Source organism: Nerophis lumbriciformis, linkage group LG15 (genome assembly GCF_033978685.3).
Source record: "Nerophis lumbriciformis linkage group LG15, RoL_Nlum_v2.1, whole genome shotgun sequence".
Classification (NCBI taxonomy): Eukaryota; Metazoa; Chordata; class Actinopteri; order Syngnathiformes; family Syngnathidae; genus Nerophis; species Nerophis lumbriciformis.
In genome coordinates this window covers 26,203,795-26,217,500 of record NC_084562.2, presented here as the reverse complement: position 1 = coordinate 26,217,500, position 13,706 = coordinate 26,203,795, and the positions used below count along the sequence as shown (strand labels likewise).

The following is a 13,706-nucleotide window of genomic DNA, read 5'->3' as shown; positions in this document are numbered from 1 at the left end:
AAAATCCCTCCTTTTTGGGACCACCCTCATGTTGATAGATGTCACCAGCAGGGGTGCAAATGAGACATTGTCTATTAGATGCAATGTTATTGATTTATGTCATCACTTGTTCACACCTCCTCATATAGGGATGATGTTTGATAAGAAATGATCGAGTTCGAGCCCATTATCGAATCCTCTTATCGAACCGATTCCTTATCGATTCTCTTATCGAATCCAGATAGGTTGTTGTATATGGAAAAAAAAAAAACACAATATTTGGTTTAACAAAAGCTCACTTTTATTATATAAGGAAAAAAAAAAATTAAAATAAATAAATAAATATTGACTGTTACCCCCCTAAAAAAATAAAATAACTAAATATTGACTGTTGTTACCCAAAGTATATTAAGTGGGATTTTTCAGAAAAACAAATATATACAGTAACACAAAAACAACCTATCTCTGTGATCACTATAGGTTGAATAGCCATGCCTTGAGGCGTCTTTTCCCGGTCCATTATTTTTGCTGCTTGTGTGACATCACAGGAAATTTCCTGTGATGTCCCACAGGGCATTTCCTGTGGGATGGTATTCGTTCTGAGGGATTCGAATAAATAACCAACTCTTTTTCTTTACTATAGTGGCCTCGATACCGGGAACCGGTTCTCAAAAAGGGATTCGAGTCCATGGAATCGGTTCTTTTCTTATCGAACAACCGGTAGAAGCGGTTTCGAACATCATCCCTATCCTCATATGGAATATACTTTTCCTTCTTCATGTCTCAAGGAGGGCAGAAATACAAGAAAGAAAAACAACAATGTTAGCCAGGCTTCTGCTGCCAGGAGTGTCACTGCTCGGTGTTTCCGCTAATCGGCTAAAAAACAAATTGGGGCTGCAATGACTCACGCCGACACACTCTCGCCACCATCCCTCCGACACAGCATGGCGAGGAGAAGACATTCCACGCCACCTCAGGTGTTTTGTAATTGGCAAAATAAGAGTAGAGGGTGGAAGAAAATGTTTCTTGGCTTCTTGCTTGTCTACAAAAATGATATATATATATATACATATATACTGTATCTATTTATATATATATAAAAAAAATAAATCATTGTGTGACTGCCCTCACCCTTTTCACCCCCTCCCCGCCCACACCCCTCACCCATCCTTTATCAGGGTCAAGTGTGTCCATGCCACGTTAAACCACGGACGGCGTGCTCACCTTTTTGTGGCCCCGCCCTTCTACCTGGGGGTGTAAAAGATGGACGGTGTCCTGAAATGTCGCTTGCTTGATGTGACACACGGCCGCTAACCGTCGCGATAAACCCCCCCATCACCCCCCCACACCCCCCGAGCTCGCCATGAAAAAGGCTGTTTGAGACGACATGTGAGTGCCATTGACTGCTGTGACCCTCATCTGTGTAAATACTGACTGTAAATATGAGATGTTTCATCCACAGTGGGTGTGGTTACTTGTTGCCTCATCCCTCACGTCACACCTGTGTGTGACGACTGCACCACCCGCCTGATAAGTCCACCTGAGAGAGAAAGATCCCAGCAGGCACACCAGAACTTGTTGAATTAGGTCCTGACGTTGATGAACTCAAACCTGACATGAAATTTGGTCATTTCCCAACCAATATTCTACAACACAAATACAACGTTGAAACAACATGCTTTTCGATTACGTTTAATCAATGTTGGGTTCTGACGTTGATTTGACGTTGAAATTCGGTCATTTTTCAATCAATACACACAAATACAATATTGAAATACAATGAGAATGTTGAAACAACAAGCTTTTTGACAACGTTAAATCAATGTCAGGTTGTGACGTTAATTTGACCATTGAATTTTGGTCATTTCCCAACCAATATTCTACAACACAAATACAACGTTGAAACAACATACTTTTCGATGACGTTTAATCAATGTTGGGTTCTGACGTTGATTTGATGTTGAAACTTGGTCATTTTTCAATCAATGCACACAAATACAATATTGAAATACAAATATAATGTTGAAACAACATGCTTTTTGACAACGTTAAATCAATGTCATGTTGAGACGTTAATTTGACCATTGATTTTTGGTCATTTCCCAACCAATACTCAACAACACAAATGCAACGTTGAAACAACATGCTTTTTGATGACGTTTAGTCAATGTCGGGTTGTGACGTTGATTAACTCAAACCTGACATTGAAACAACATGCTTTTTGACCACGTTTATTCAATGTTGCATTCTGACGTTGATTTGACCATTGAATTTTGGTCATTTTTCAACTATTATTCAACAACACAAATACAACTTTGAAACAACTGTTTTTGACAATGTTGATTCAATGTTGTGTTTTCTGACGTTGATTTGACCATTGAAATTTGATCATTTCCCAACCAATATTCTACAACACAAATACAACGTTGAAACAATGCTTTTCGATGACGTTTAATCAATGTTGGGTTCTGACATTGATTTGACGTTGAAATTTGGTCATTTTTCAATCAATACACACAAATACAATATTGAAATACAAATATAATGTTGAAACAACATGCTTTTTGACAACGTTAAATCAATGTCAGGTTGTGACGTTCATTTGACCATTGAAATTTGGTCATTTCCCAACCAATATTCTACAACACAAATACAACGTTGAAACAACATGCTTTTCGATGACGTTTAATCAATGTTGGGTTCTGACGTTGATTTGACCATTGAATTTTGGTCATTTTTCAATCAATATACACAAATACAATATTGAAATACAAACATAATGTTGAATAAACATGCTTTTTGACAAGGTTAAATCAATGTCAGGTTGTGACGTTAATTTGACCATTGAATTTTGGTCATTTCCCAACCAATACTCAACAACACAAATGCAACGTTGAAACAACATGCTTTTTGATGACGTTTAGTCAATGTTGGGTTCTGACGTTGATTAACTCAAACCTGACATTGAAACAACGTGCTTTTTGACCACGTTTATTCAATGTTGCATTCTGACGTTGATTTGACCATTGAATTTTGGTCATTTTTCAACTATTATTCAACAACACAAATACAACTTTGAAATAACTGTTTTTGACAAAGTTTATTCAATGTCAGGTTGTGACGTTGATTTGACCATTGAAATTTGGTCATTTCCCAACCAATATTCTACAACACAAATACAACGTTGAAACAACATGCTTTTCGATGACTTTTAATCAATGTTGGGTTCTGACGTTGATTTGACCATTGAATTTTGGTCATTTTTCAATCAATACACACAAATACAATATTGAAATACAAACATAATGTTGAAACAACATGCTTTTTGACAAGGTTAAATCAATGTCAGGTTGTGACGTTAATTTGACCATTGACATTTGGTCATTTCCCAACCAATACTCAACAACACAAATGCAACGTTGAAACAACATTCTTTTTGATGATGTTTAGTCAATGTTGGGTTCTGACGTTGATTAACTCAAACCTGACATTGAAACAACATGCTTTTTGACCACGTTTATTCAATGTTGCATTCTGACGTTGATTTGACCATTGAATTTTGGTCATTTTTCAACTATTATTCAACAACACAAATACAACTTTAAAACAACTGTTTTTGACAAAGTTTATTCAATGTCAGGTTGTGACGTTGATTTGACCATTGAAATTTGGTCATTTCCCAACCAATATTCGACAACACAAATACAACGTTGAAACAACATGCTTTTCGATGACGTTTAATCAATGTTGGGTTCTGACGTTGATTTGACGTTGAAATTCGGTCATTTTTCAATCAATACACACAAATACAATATTGAAATACAATGATAATGTTGAAACAACATGCTTTTTGACAACGTTAAATCATTGTCAGGTTGTGACGTTGATTTGACATTGTTATTTGGTCATTTCCCAACCAATATTCTACAACACAAATACAACGTTGAAACAACATACTTTTCGATGACGTTTAATCAATGTTGGGTCCTGACGTTGATTTGACGTTGAAATTTGGTCGTTTTTCAATCAATGCACACAAATACAATATTGAAATACAAATATAATGTTGAAACAACATGCTTTTTGACAACGTTAAATCAATGTCAGGTTGAGACGTTAATTTGACCATTGACTTTTGGTCATTTTCCAACCAATACTCAACAACACAAATGCAACGTTGAAACAACATGCTTTTTGACCAAGTTTATTCAATGTTGCATTCTGACGTTGATTAACTCAAACCTGACATTGAAACAACATGTTTTTTGACCACGTTTATTCAATGTTGCATTCTGACGTTGATTTGACCATTGAATTTTGGTCATTTTTCAACTATTATTCAACAACACAAATACAACTTTGAAACAACTGTTTTTGACAAAGTTTATTCAATGTCAGGTTGTGACGTTGATTTGACCATTGAAATTTGGTCATTTCCCAACCAATATTCTACAACACAGATACAACGTTGAAACAACATGCTTTTCGATGACGTTTAACCAATGTTGGGTTCTGACGTTGATTTGACGTTGAAATTTGGTCATTTTTCAATCAATACACACAAATACAATATTGAAATACAAATATAATGTTGAAACAACATGCTTTTTGACAACGTTAAATCAATGTCAGGTTGTGACGTTAATTTGACCATTTAATTTTGGTCATTTCCCAACAAATACTCAACAACACAAATGCAACGTTGAAACAACATGCTTTTTGATGACGTTTAGTCAATGTTGGGTTCTGACGTTAATTAACTCAAACCTGACATTGAAACAACATGCTTTTTGACCACGTTTATTCAATGTTGCATTCTGACGTTGATTTGACCATTGAATTTTGGTCATTTTTCAACTATTATTCAACAACGCAAATACAACTTTGAAACAACTGTTTTTGACAACGTTTATTCAATGTCAGGTTGTGACGCTGATTTGACCTTTGAAATTTGGTCATTTCCCAACCAATATTCTACAACACAAATACAACGTTGAAACAACATGCTTTTCGATGACGTTTCATCAATGTTGGGTTCTGACGTTGATTTGACGTTGAAATGTGGTCATTTTTCAATCAATACACACAAATACAATATTGAAATACAAACATAATGTTGAAACAACATGCTTTTTAACAACGTTAAATCAATGTCAGATTATGACGTTGATTTGACCCCAACCAATATTCAACAACACAAATACAACGTTGAAACAACATACTTTTGGCGACATTCAATCAATGTTGGGTTCTGACCTTGATTTGACCATTGAATTATGGTCACTTTTCAACCAATATTCAACAACACAAATGCAACGTTGAAACAACATGCTTTTTGGTGACATTTAATCAATGTCAGCTTCTAACATTTATTTGACCATTGAAATTTGGTAATTTCCCAACTGATATCCTACAACACAAACATAACGTTGAAACAATATGCTTTTAGACGACGTTAAATCAATGCCAGGTCGATTTGACCATTGACATTTGGTCATTTTCCAACCAATATTCTACAACACAAATACAACGTTGAAACAACATGCTTTTTGACAACGTTAAATCAATGTCAGGTTGTGACGTTGATTTGACCATTGAATTTTGGTCATTTTTCAACTATTATTGAACAACAAAAATACAACATTTTTGACAACGTTGATTCAATGTTGTGTTTTCTGACGTTGATTTGACCATTGAAACTTGGTAATTTCCCAACCAATATTCTGCAACACAATTACAACGTTGAAACAACATGCTTTTTGACGACATTTAATCAATGTCAGGTTGTGACGTTGATTTGATCATTGAAATTTGGTCATTAAGCAAACACTATTCTACAACACGAACCTAACATTGAAACAACATGCTTTTTGACAACATTTAATCAATGTCAGGTTTTGACATTTATTTCACCATTGAAATTTGGTCATTTCCCAACCAATATTCTACAAAACAAACATAACGTTGAAACAACATGCTTTTTGACAACATTTATTCAATGTCGGGTTGTGACGTTGATTTGATCATAGAATTTTGGTCATTTTTCAACTATTATTCTACAACACAAATACAACGTTGAAACAACTGTTTTTGACAACGTTTATTCAATGTGAGGTTGTGACGTTGATTTGACCATTGAATTTTGGTAATTTTTTTTAACCAATATTCAACAACACAAACATAACATTGAAACAACATACTTTATGACAACGTTTATTAAATTTCAGGTTTTGACGTTGATTTGACCATTGAATTTTGGTCATTTCTTAACTAATATTTTACAACACAAATACAACATTGAAACAACATGCTTTTTGACGATGTTTAATCAATGTCAGGTTGTGACGTTGATTTGACCGTTGGAATTTGTTCGATAGGCAACCAATATTCAACAACACAAATACAACATTGAAACAACATACTTTTGGCGACATTTAAACAATGTTGGGTTCTGACATTTATTTGACCATTGAAATTTGGTCATTTTTCAACCAATATTCTACAACACAAACACAACGTTGAAACAACATACTTTTTGACGACGTTTATTCAATGTTCTGTTCTGACCTTGATTTGACCATTGAATTATGGTCATATTTCAACCAATATTCAACAACACAAATGCAACGTTGAAACAACCTGCTTTTTGACGACGTTTAATCAATGTCAGATTCTGACATTGATTTGACCATTGAATGTTGATCATTTTTCAACCAATATTCTACAACAAAAACACAACGGTGAAACAACATGCTTTTTGACAACGTTTATTCAATGTCAGGTGGTGACGTTGATTTGACATTGAAATTCCCAAACAACAACGTGGATCCAACATTGGACATCAACGTTGTCTCAATTTACAAATAAAAGTACTTTGCGACGTTGTTCCAAAGTCCGTTTTAAAGGACATTTTTGTATAATCAAGGTTGTATCAATGTCTTGTGCCTGCTGGGATGATACCATATTATCTGCACACATAGATGTCACCTGGTGGTTGTTTGAGCACACTGCAGCTTGTCCCGGATATATTAACTAACCCCACTCCCTAACGCCTCAGTCACACGCAGGATTCTCACAGGATTGAGGCAACAATTCAACCAAGCCCACTGTATAATTGAATTCCTGGTAATTTTGCCTTTATGTGCTGTGTTCAAAAGTAATGGAATTTATTTTTTATTTCCTGGGGTTTTATTTGCCCTGCTTTTTTCTTCTGCTGCTGGGTCATCTGAAAATAAATTAAAGAAAAACATGCAAATGATGGAGTTCAATGCAACTCATGTTCTTGAAAGCTTTATTTGAACGCTGCTTATTTTACCTTCATAATTTCATAATAAATGTTTCCAAGAGCTCATTTCTGTCAGTTTGTTCTCTTTTTGTGTGGCGTGGGCCGAGACAGGTGACGTAAACTAGGACTCCATTCAAGCGTCAGCTGCCAAGGAAGGAAGCTGAGAGAGAAGAAACATTGTTGGGGTTCGAACGAAGGCTGCAGTTATCGGTTATTTTAGTAATAGAGCAAACCGTTCGAATAGTCGAGTAATCAAATACAATTTGTTTTGGCTTCAATATATATTTTAAGGAAATACATTTTTCTGTATGCCATTTTTCTAAAAATGCACAAAATCCATCCATGTCTATATTAATAACATAAACAAAAACAGCTTATGCACAACACATGGGCTCTATTGCAGAAGCCGTGCAGAAACTACTGTATATCCACAAATTTAAAGGTCCGGAGTATCCATGTCTTCTGGATTTTACCAATATTTATAATTTACACTGACTAATCGATTAATTGAAGCATCAGAATATAAATCAAAAACATTTTTTTAATTGATAAATCCTTCAAACTGATTCACAAATAAAATAAAATAGAGGTTTACTAGCGTAACAAACGAGAAAATGTACTGCAGAGATTTCTTTTTCATGCAAAAAGTAGGGCACGGTGATTAGTAAAACTGTTAAAATCCGATTTGTTCGATCGTGTTTGATTTGCATCTGATTTTTTTAAGGGTCAATGTGAATTCAGATTTTGTCAAATCCGACCCAGGCCTTTTGCTTAGGTGACTATAACGATTACGGGTCCTCAAACATTTTTATTTACATCCGAATCATGTTTTTTGTTTAATTGATTCAAAATTGTTTTTTTATTTGAAATGTAGACATTTTTTTAATATTTTCTTTTAATTAAAAAAAAAAAAAATTATTTGTTATTTTAAAAAAAAATTTAAAACATTGTTTAAACATTTTTTTAAACATTTTTTTAAACTATTTTTTGACTTTTTTTTTTTTACATTTGTTTTCCTTTTTTTTGTACATTTTTTTTAACATTTGTTTTTTAACATTTTTTAATGAAAAATTTGTTTTTTCAAAAACAATTTTTTAGGCTGCATACCTGCTTATCTTATATCAGCAGACAAGAAAATATATATATATACATCCATCCATCCATCCATTTTCTGCCGCTTATATATATATATATATATAAATATATATATATATATATATATATATATATATATATATATATATATATATATATATATATATATATATATATATATATATATACATAAGCGGTAGAAAATATGCCTATAAATATATATATATATATATATATATATATATATATATATATATATATATATATATATATATATATATGTATATATATATATATATATATATATATATATATATATGTATGTATATATATATATATATATACATACATATATATATATATATATATATATATATATATATATATATATATACATATATATATATATATATATATATATATATATATATATATATAAATGAAAATAACATAACAAAACATAACCTATTTTAAAGGGTGTAATCTTTTTTTTATAACTAGTTTAATTAGCAAATTATTCTGTATCGAATCGACATCCCAAGAATCGGAATCGAATTCAATCGTGAGCTTCACATCCCTCTCCGATTTGTATCCAATGCGACTGCAGTCCCAACGTTCAGGTCGCGTTCATCCGACATACGTGACAAACGTCACAATTCTTGGCCAAAAACCGACGTAACAGGAAAATAAATGTTGAAAAAAGGAGCAGAAAACTGTCAAAAGTGAAAAGATGAAGTTGTAGGAGTAGCGATGGGTACCAAATTTGGTACTTTTATAGGTACCGCCCGGTACTACTACCACTCACCGGGACTGCCTCTAGCAATGTTACCATTTTCCATGCCAACAAAGCAAGAAGAAGGCGTTCAAACGTAAAGTAAGGCTCCACTTTTAAACGTATGTGCTAGATTGATGCTAAATAACATTGGCTACGCCGTAGACGTGCAACGGATTAGCATTAGCGATTTCACATGGCGATTTTAACAGTGCTAATCCAAACTACAACTAAGATGCATGTTACAATCAAACAGCACGTTAAATACTTACTGCACTAACACTTTGTGGGACTCAACAAAAGACAACATCACATCACAATATACAGCAGTCTATACATTACTGCCTTGAAATTGCAACTGAGTACAACGTCTTCCATGTAATGTTTGCAAATGAGACTAATGGCAAAGACTACTTTCTGACTACAACAATATATAGTAGTCTAAACACTACTGCCCTCTAGCGCCTTTAAATTGCAACTGCAATCAAACTATTCCATGTAATGTTTGCAAATGAGACTCAGAAGTGTAAGAAAACAAGATGTAACAATTCAATGGCAAAGACTACTTCCTGACTACAACACATTAAACACTACTGCCCTCTAGCGCCTTGAACGCTCACAAAAGTACCGAAAATTGGTTGTAAAAAGTGTGAATGGGTTATACTTGTGTAGCACTTTTCTACCTCTAGGCCCTAACCACGACCAATCAGGAGCAAGGGTGAAGTGTCTTGCCCAAGGACACGACGGACATGACTGGGACGGCGGACGCCGGGGATCGAACCAGGAACCCTCAAATTGCTGGCACGGCCGCTCCGCCAACCGAGTCAATGTATAAAGTCATGCCCATCTCTAGCTATAAGCTAATGCCAGCCAGTTAGACCGCCTGTGTCGGTGGGATCTTACTGGGACATTTGTGACGGGGAGGCTCGGTTAGGGTTGGGTTAGGGTAGAGGCTAGGTGTTAGGGTTAGGGTTGGGGTTGGGGTTAGCGTTAGAAGTTAGAGGGTTACTGTTAGGGTCAGGGTTGGGGTTGGGGTTAGAGGCTAGAAGGTTAGGGGATTAGGGTTAGAGGCAAGAAGGTTAGGGTTAGAGGCTCGAGGGTAAAGGATTCAGTGTTCAGGTTCGAGGCTAGAGGGTTATTGGTTAGGGTTAGATGCTAGAGGGTTAGGGGTTAGAGTTAGGGGCTAGAGGGTTAAGTGTTAGAGACTAGACTAGAGGGTTAGGGTTAGAGGCCAGAGGGTTAGGGAGTTAGGGTTAGTGTTCGGGTCAGAGGCTAGAGGGTTAAATGCATAGGGGGTTAAGGGGTTAGGGGTTCAGGGGGTTTGGGTTAGGTTTGGGGTTAGGGTTAGACGCCAGGAGGTTAGGGGTTAGGGCTAGTGTTCGGGTTAGGGTTAGAGTTAGGGTTGGGGTTAGGGTTGTGTTAGGGTTAGGTTTGGGGTTAGGGTTAGGGTTACGATTAGGGTTAGGGTTAGGGTTACAGTTAGGTGTGCTCACAATTGAAAGCCTAACAAATGAATAATAACTGGACTGTAGGATAGAAGAAATTAAGGGTTAGGGTTAGGTTTAGGGTTAGGGTTAGGGTTAGGTTTAGGTTTGGGGTTAGGGTTAGAGTTAGGGTTGGGGTTGGGGTTAGGTTTAGGAGTAGTAGGGTGTGGGGGTAGGGGATTTAGGTTTGGCGTTGGGGCTAGGGTTGTGTTAGGGTTAGGGTTATGATTAGGGTTAGATGCTAGGAGGTTAGGGCTAGTGTTCGGGTTAGGGTTAGGGTTAGGGTTAGGTTTAGATGTTGGTGTTAGGGTTAGGGTTAAGGTTAGGGTTAGGGTTTGGTTTAGGAGTAGGAGGTGGTGGGGGTAGGGGATTTAGGTTTAGCGTTGGGGTTAGGGTTGTGTTAGGGATAGGGTTAGGGTTTTGATTAGGGTTAGATGCTAGGAGGTTAGGGCTAGTGTTCGGGTTAGAGTTAAGGTTAGGGTTAGGTTTAGATGTTGGTGTTAGGGTTGGGGTTTGGGTTAGGATTAGGGTTAGGGTTGGGGTTAGGGTTGGGGTTAGGGTTGTGTTAGGGTTAGGGTTAGGGTTAGCGTTACAGCTAGGTGCGCTCACAATTGAAAGCCTAACAAATGAATAATAACTGGACTGTAGGATAGAAGAAATTAAGGGTTAGGGTTAGGTTTAGGGTTAGGGTTAGGGTTAGGGTTAGGTTTGGGACAAGGGTTAGGGTTGGGGTTGGGGTTGGGGTTTGTGGTTAGGTTTAGGAGTAGGAGGGGGTGGGGGGTGGGGGATTTAGGTTTAGCGTTGGGGTTAGGGTTAAGTTAGGGTTAGGGTTATGATTAGGGTTAGATGCTAAGAGGTTAGAGCTAGTGTTCCGGTTAGGGCTAGGGTTAGGGTTAGGATTAGATGTTGGTGTTAGGGTTAGGGTTTGGGTTAGGTTTAGGAGTAGGAGGCGGTGGGGGTAGGGGACTTAGGTTTAGCGTTGGGGTTAGGGTTGTGTTAGGGTTAGGGTTTTGATTAGGGTTAGATGCTAGGAGGTTAGGGCTAGTGTTCGGATTAGAGTTAGGGTTAGGGTTAGGTTTAGATGTTGGTGTTAGGGTTAGGGTTTGGGTTAGGGTTAGGGTTAGGGTTAGGGTTATGGTTATGGTTGGGGTTGGGGTTAGGTTTAGGAGTAGGAGGCGGTGGGGGTAGGGGACTTAGGTTTAGCGTTGGGGTTAGGGTTGTGTTAGGGTTAGGGTTTTGATTAGGGTTAGATGCTAGGAGGTTAGGGCTAGTGTTCGGATTAGAGTTAGGGTTAGGGTTAGGTTTAGATGTTGGTGTTAGGGTTAGGGTTTGGGTTAGGGTTAGGTTTAGGGTTATGGTTATGGTCATGGTTGGGGTTGGGGTTGGGGTTAGGGTTAGGGCTAGGTGTGCTTGCAATTGAAAGCCTAACAAATTAATAATAACTGGACTGTAGGCTAGGGTTAGGGTTGGGGTTGAGGTTAGGGTTAGGGTTAGGTTTGGGGTTAGGGTTAGGGTTAGGGTTATGATTAGGGCTATGGTTAGGGTTGGGGTTAGGGTTAGGGTTAGGGTTAGGTGTGCTTGCATTTGAAAGACTAACAATTTAATAATAACTGGACTGTAGGATAGGGTTAGGGTTTGGGTTAGGTTCAAATGTTGGTGTTAGGGTTAGGGTTGGGGTTAGGGTTAGGGTTAGGGTTAGTTTTAGGGTTAGGGTTATGGTTAGGGTTGGGGTTGGGGTTGTGGTTAGGGTTAGGGCTAGGTGTGCTTGCAATTGAAAGCCTAACAAATTAATAATAACTTGACTGTAGGCTAGGGTTACGGTTGGGGTTGAGGTTAAGGTTAGGGTTAGGTTTGGGGCTAGGGTTAGGGTTAGGGTTAGGGTTATGATTAGGGTTACGGTTAGGGTTGGGGTTAGGGTTAGGTTTAGAGTTAGGGTTAGGTGTGCTTGCATTTGAAAGACTAACACATTAATAATAACTGGACTGTAGGATAGGGGTAGGGTTAGGGTTAGGGTTAGGGTTGGGGTTGGGTTTAGGTTTAAGTGTTTGCTTGCAATTGAAAGCCTAACAAATGAATAATAACTGGACTGTAGGCTAGAGGAAATCAATACAACTTATTGTGTTATGAAAGTGATACAAACGTGTTGTTGCTGATATTCTATGATTTAGATTCAGTGCCTAATGCAATTATTTCAGTGACAAAAGTGTTGTTATCCAAACTTTATCACTTTTAATTGGCAGCTTGGGTGGAAGCTGCTAGAACTCCAGCGTTACCTTGAGTCTGAACAACTTGCATTCACATTCTGCTGCGATTCACCAAGACGTTCATACACAGAGCGCTCCTTCCCGTGGGTTGTCGGGGGAAACGTACGCAGCCGAGCTCCCTTTGACTCTGATCTCGGACGAGAACGAGGACGATCCGTTAATTAAACATTGACGTATAAAGCGCGGCTGCAAATGAGTCGGCACGGCGGCGGGAAGAAACAAGGCCAATGATTTCACAGAAGGTGCGATTCAAACACTTGTCAACAGTGTGAAGAAATACACAATCTTTGTTTGCCACGTTTTTCCCTTCTTCATTCTGCCTGTAATCCAAACACCAGACATTACTGGCAATATTCTTACTTCTTTGTCAACTTAGAGGTCCCAAATACTCATTTTTGATACCATCGTCATAACTGCTTTACATCAGGACTCTTATTTTGAAGGACAAATATCGTCACTATCAAACAAATAAGTAACACGTTCTCATCCCTGTTACTGATACTATGTTGGCCGATAACGATCTCAGCAGGCACATGACATGGACACAATGTTTGTCCTTTAAAATTGACTTTGAAACAAGGTTGAAAAATAGTTGCATTTGTACATTGAGACAACGTTGATGTCTAATGTTGGATCCACGTTGTTGGTTGGGAAATGACCTCATTTCAATGGTCAAATTAATGTCAGAACCTAACGTTGATTAAACGTTGTTAAACAGTATGTGGTTTCAACGTAGTTTTGTTGGAGAATATTGGTTGTGAAATGACCAAATTTCAATGTCAAATCAACGTCATTATCTGACATTGATAAACGTCATCAAAAAACAT

The 13,706-nt window shown here is 37.1% G+C and overlaps 1 protein-coding gene across 2 annotated transcripts in view; it reads left to right on the top strand.

The window, feature by feature from the left end:
- LOC133615850 (protocadherin-9) overlaps nt 1–13,706 on the top strand; it is a 708,581-nt gene that overhangs the window by 45,902 nt on the left and 648,973 nt on the right. Inside the window, exon 3 of one of the 2 annotated variants that reach the window (XM_072914808.1) lies at nt 1,158–1,723. The exons of the other annotated variant lie outside the window; for it this stretch is intronic. Coding sequence (XP_072770909.1) covers nt 1,158–1,274 — 117 coding nt within the window. The 3' untranslated portion in view covers nt 1,275–1,723. Of the gene's footprint in view, nt 1–1,157; nt 1,724–13,706 lie in introns of those variants that run through there. 2 annotated transcript variants of the gene reach the window in all.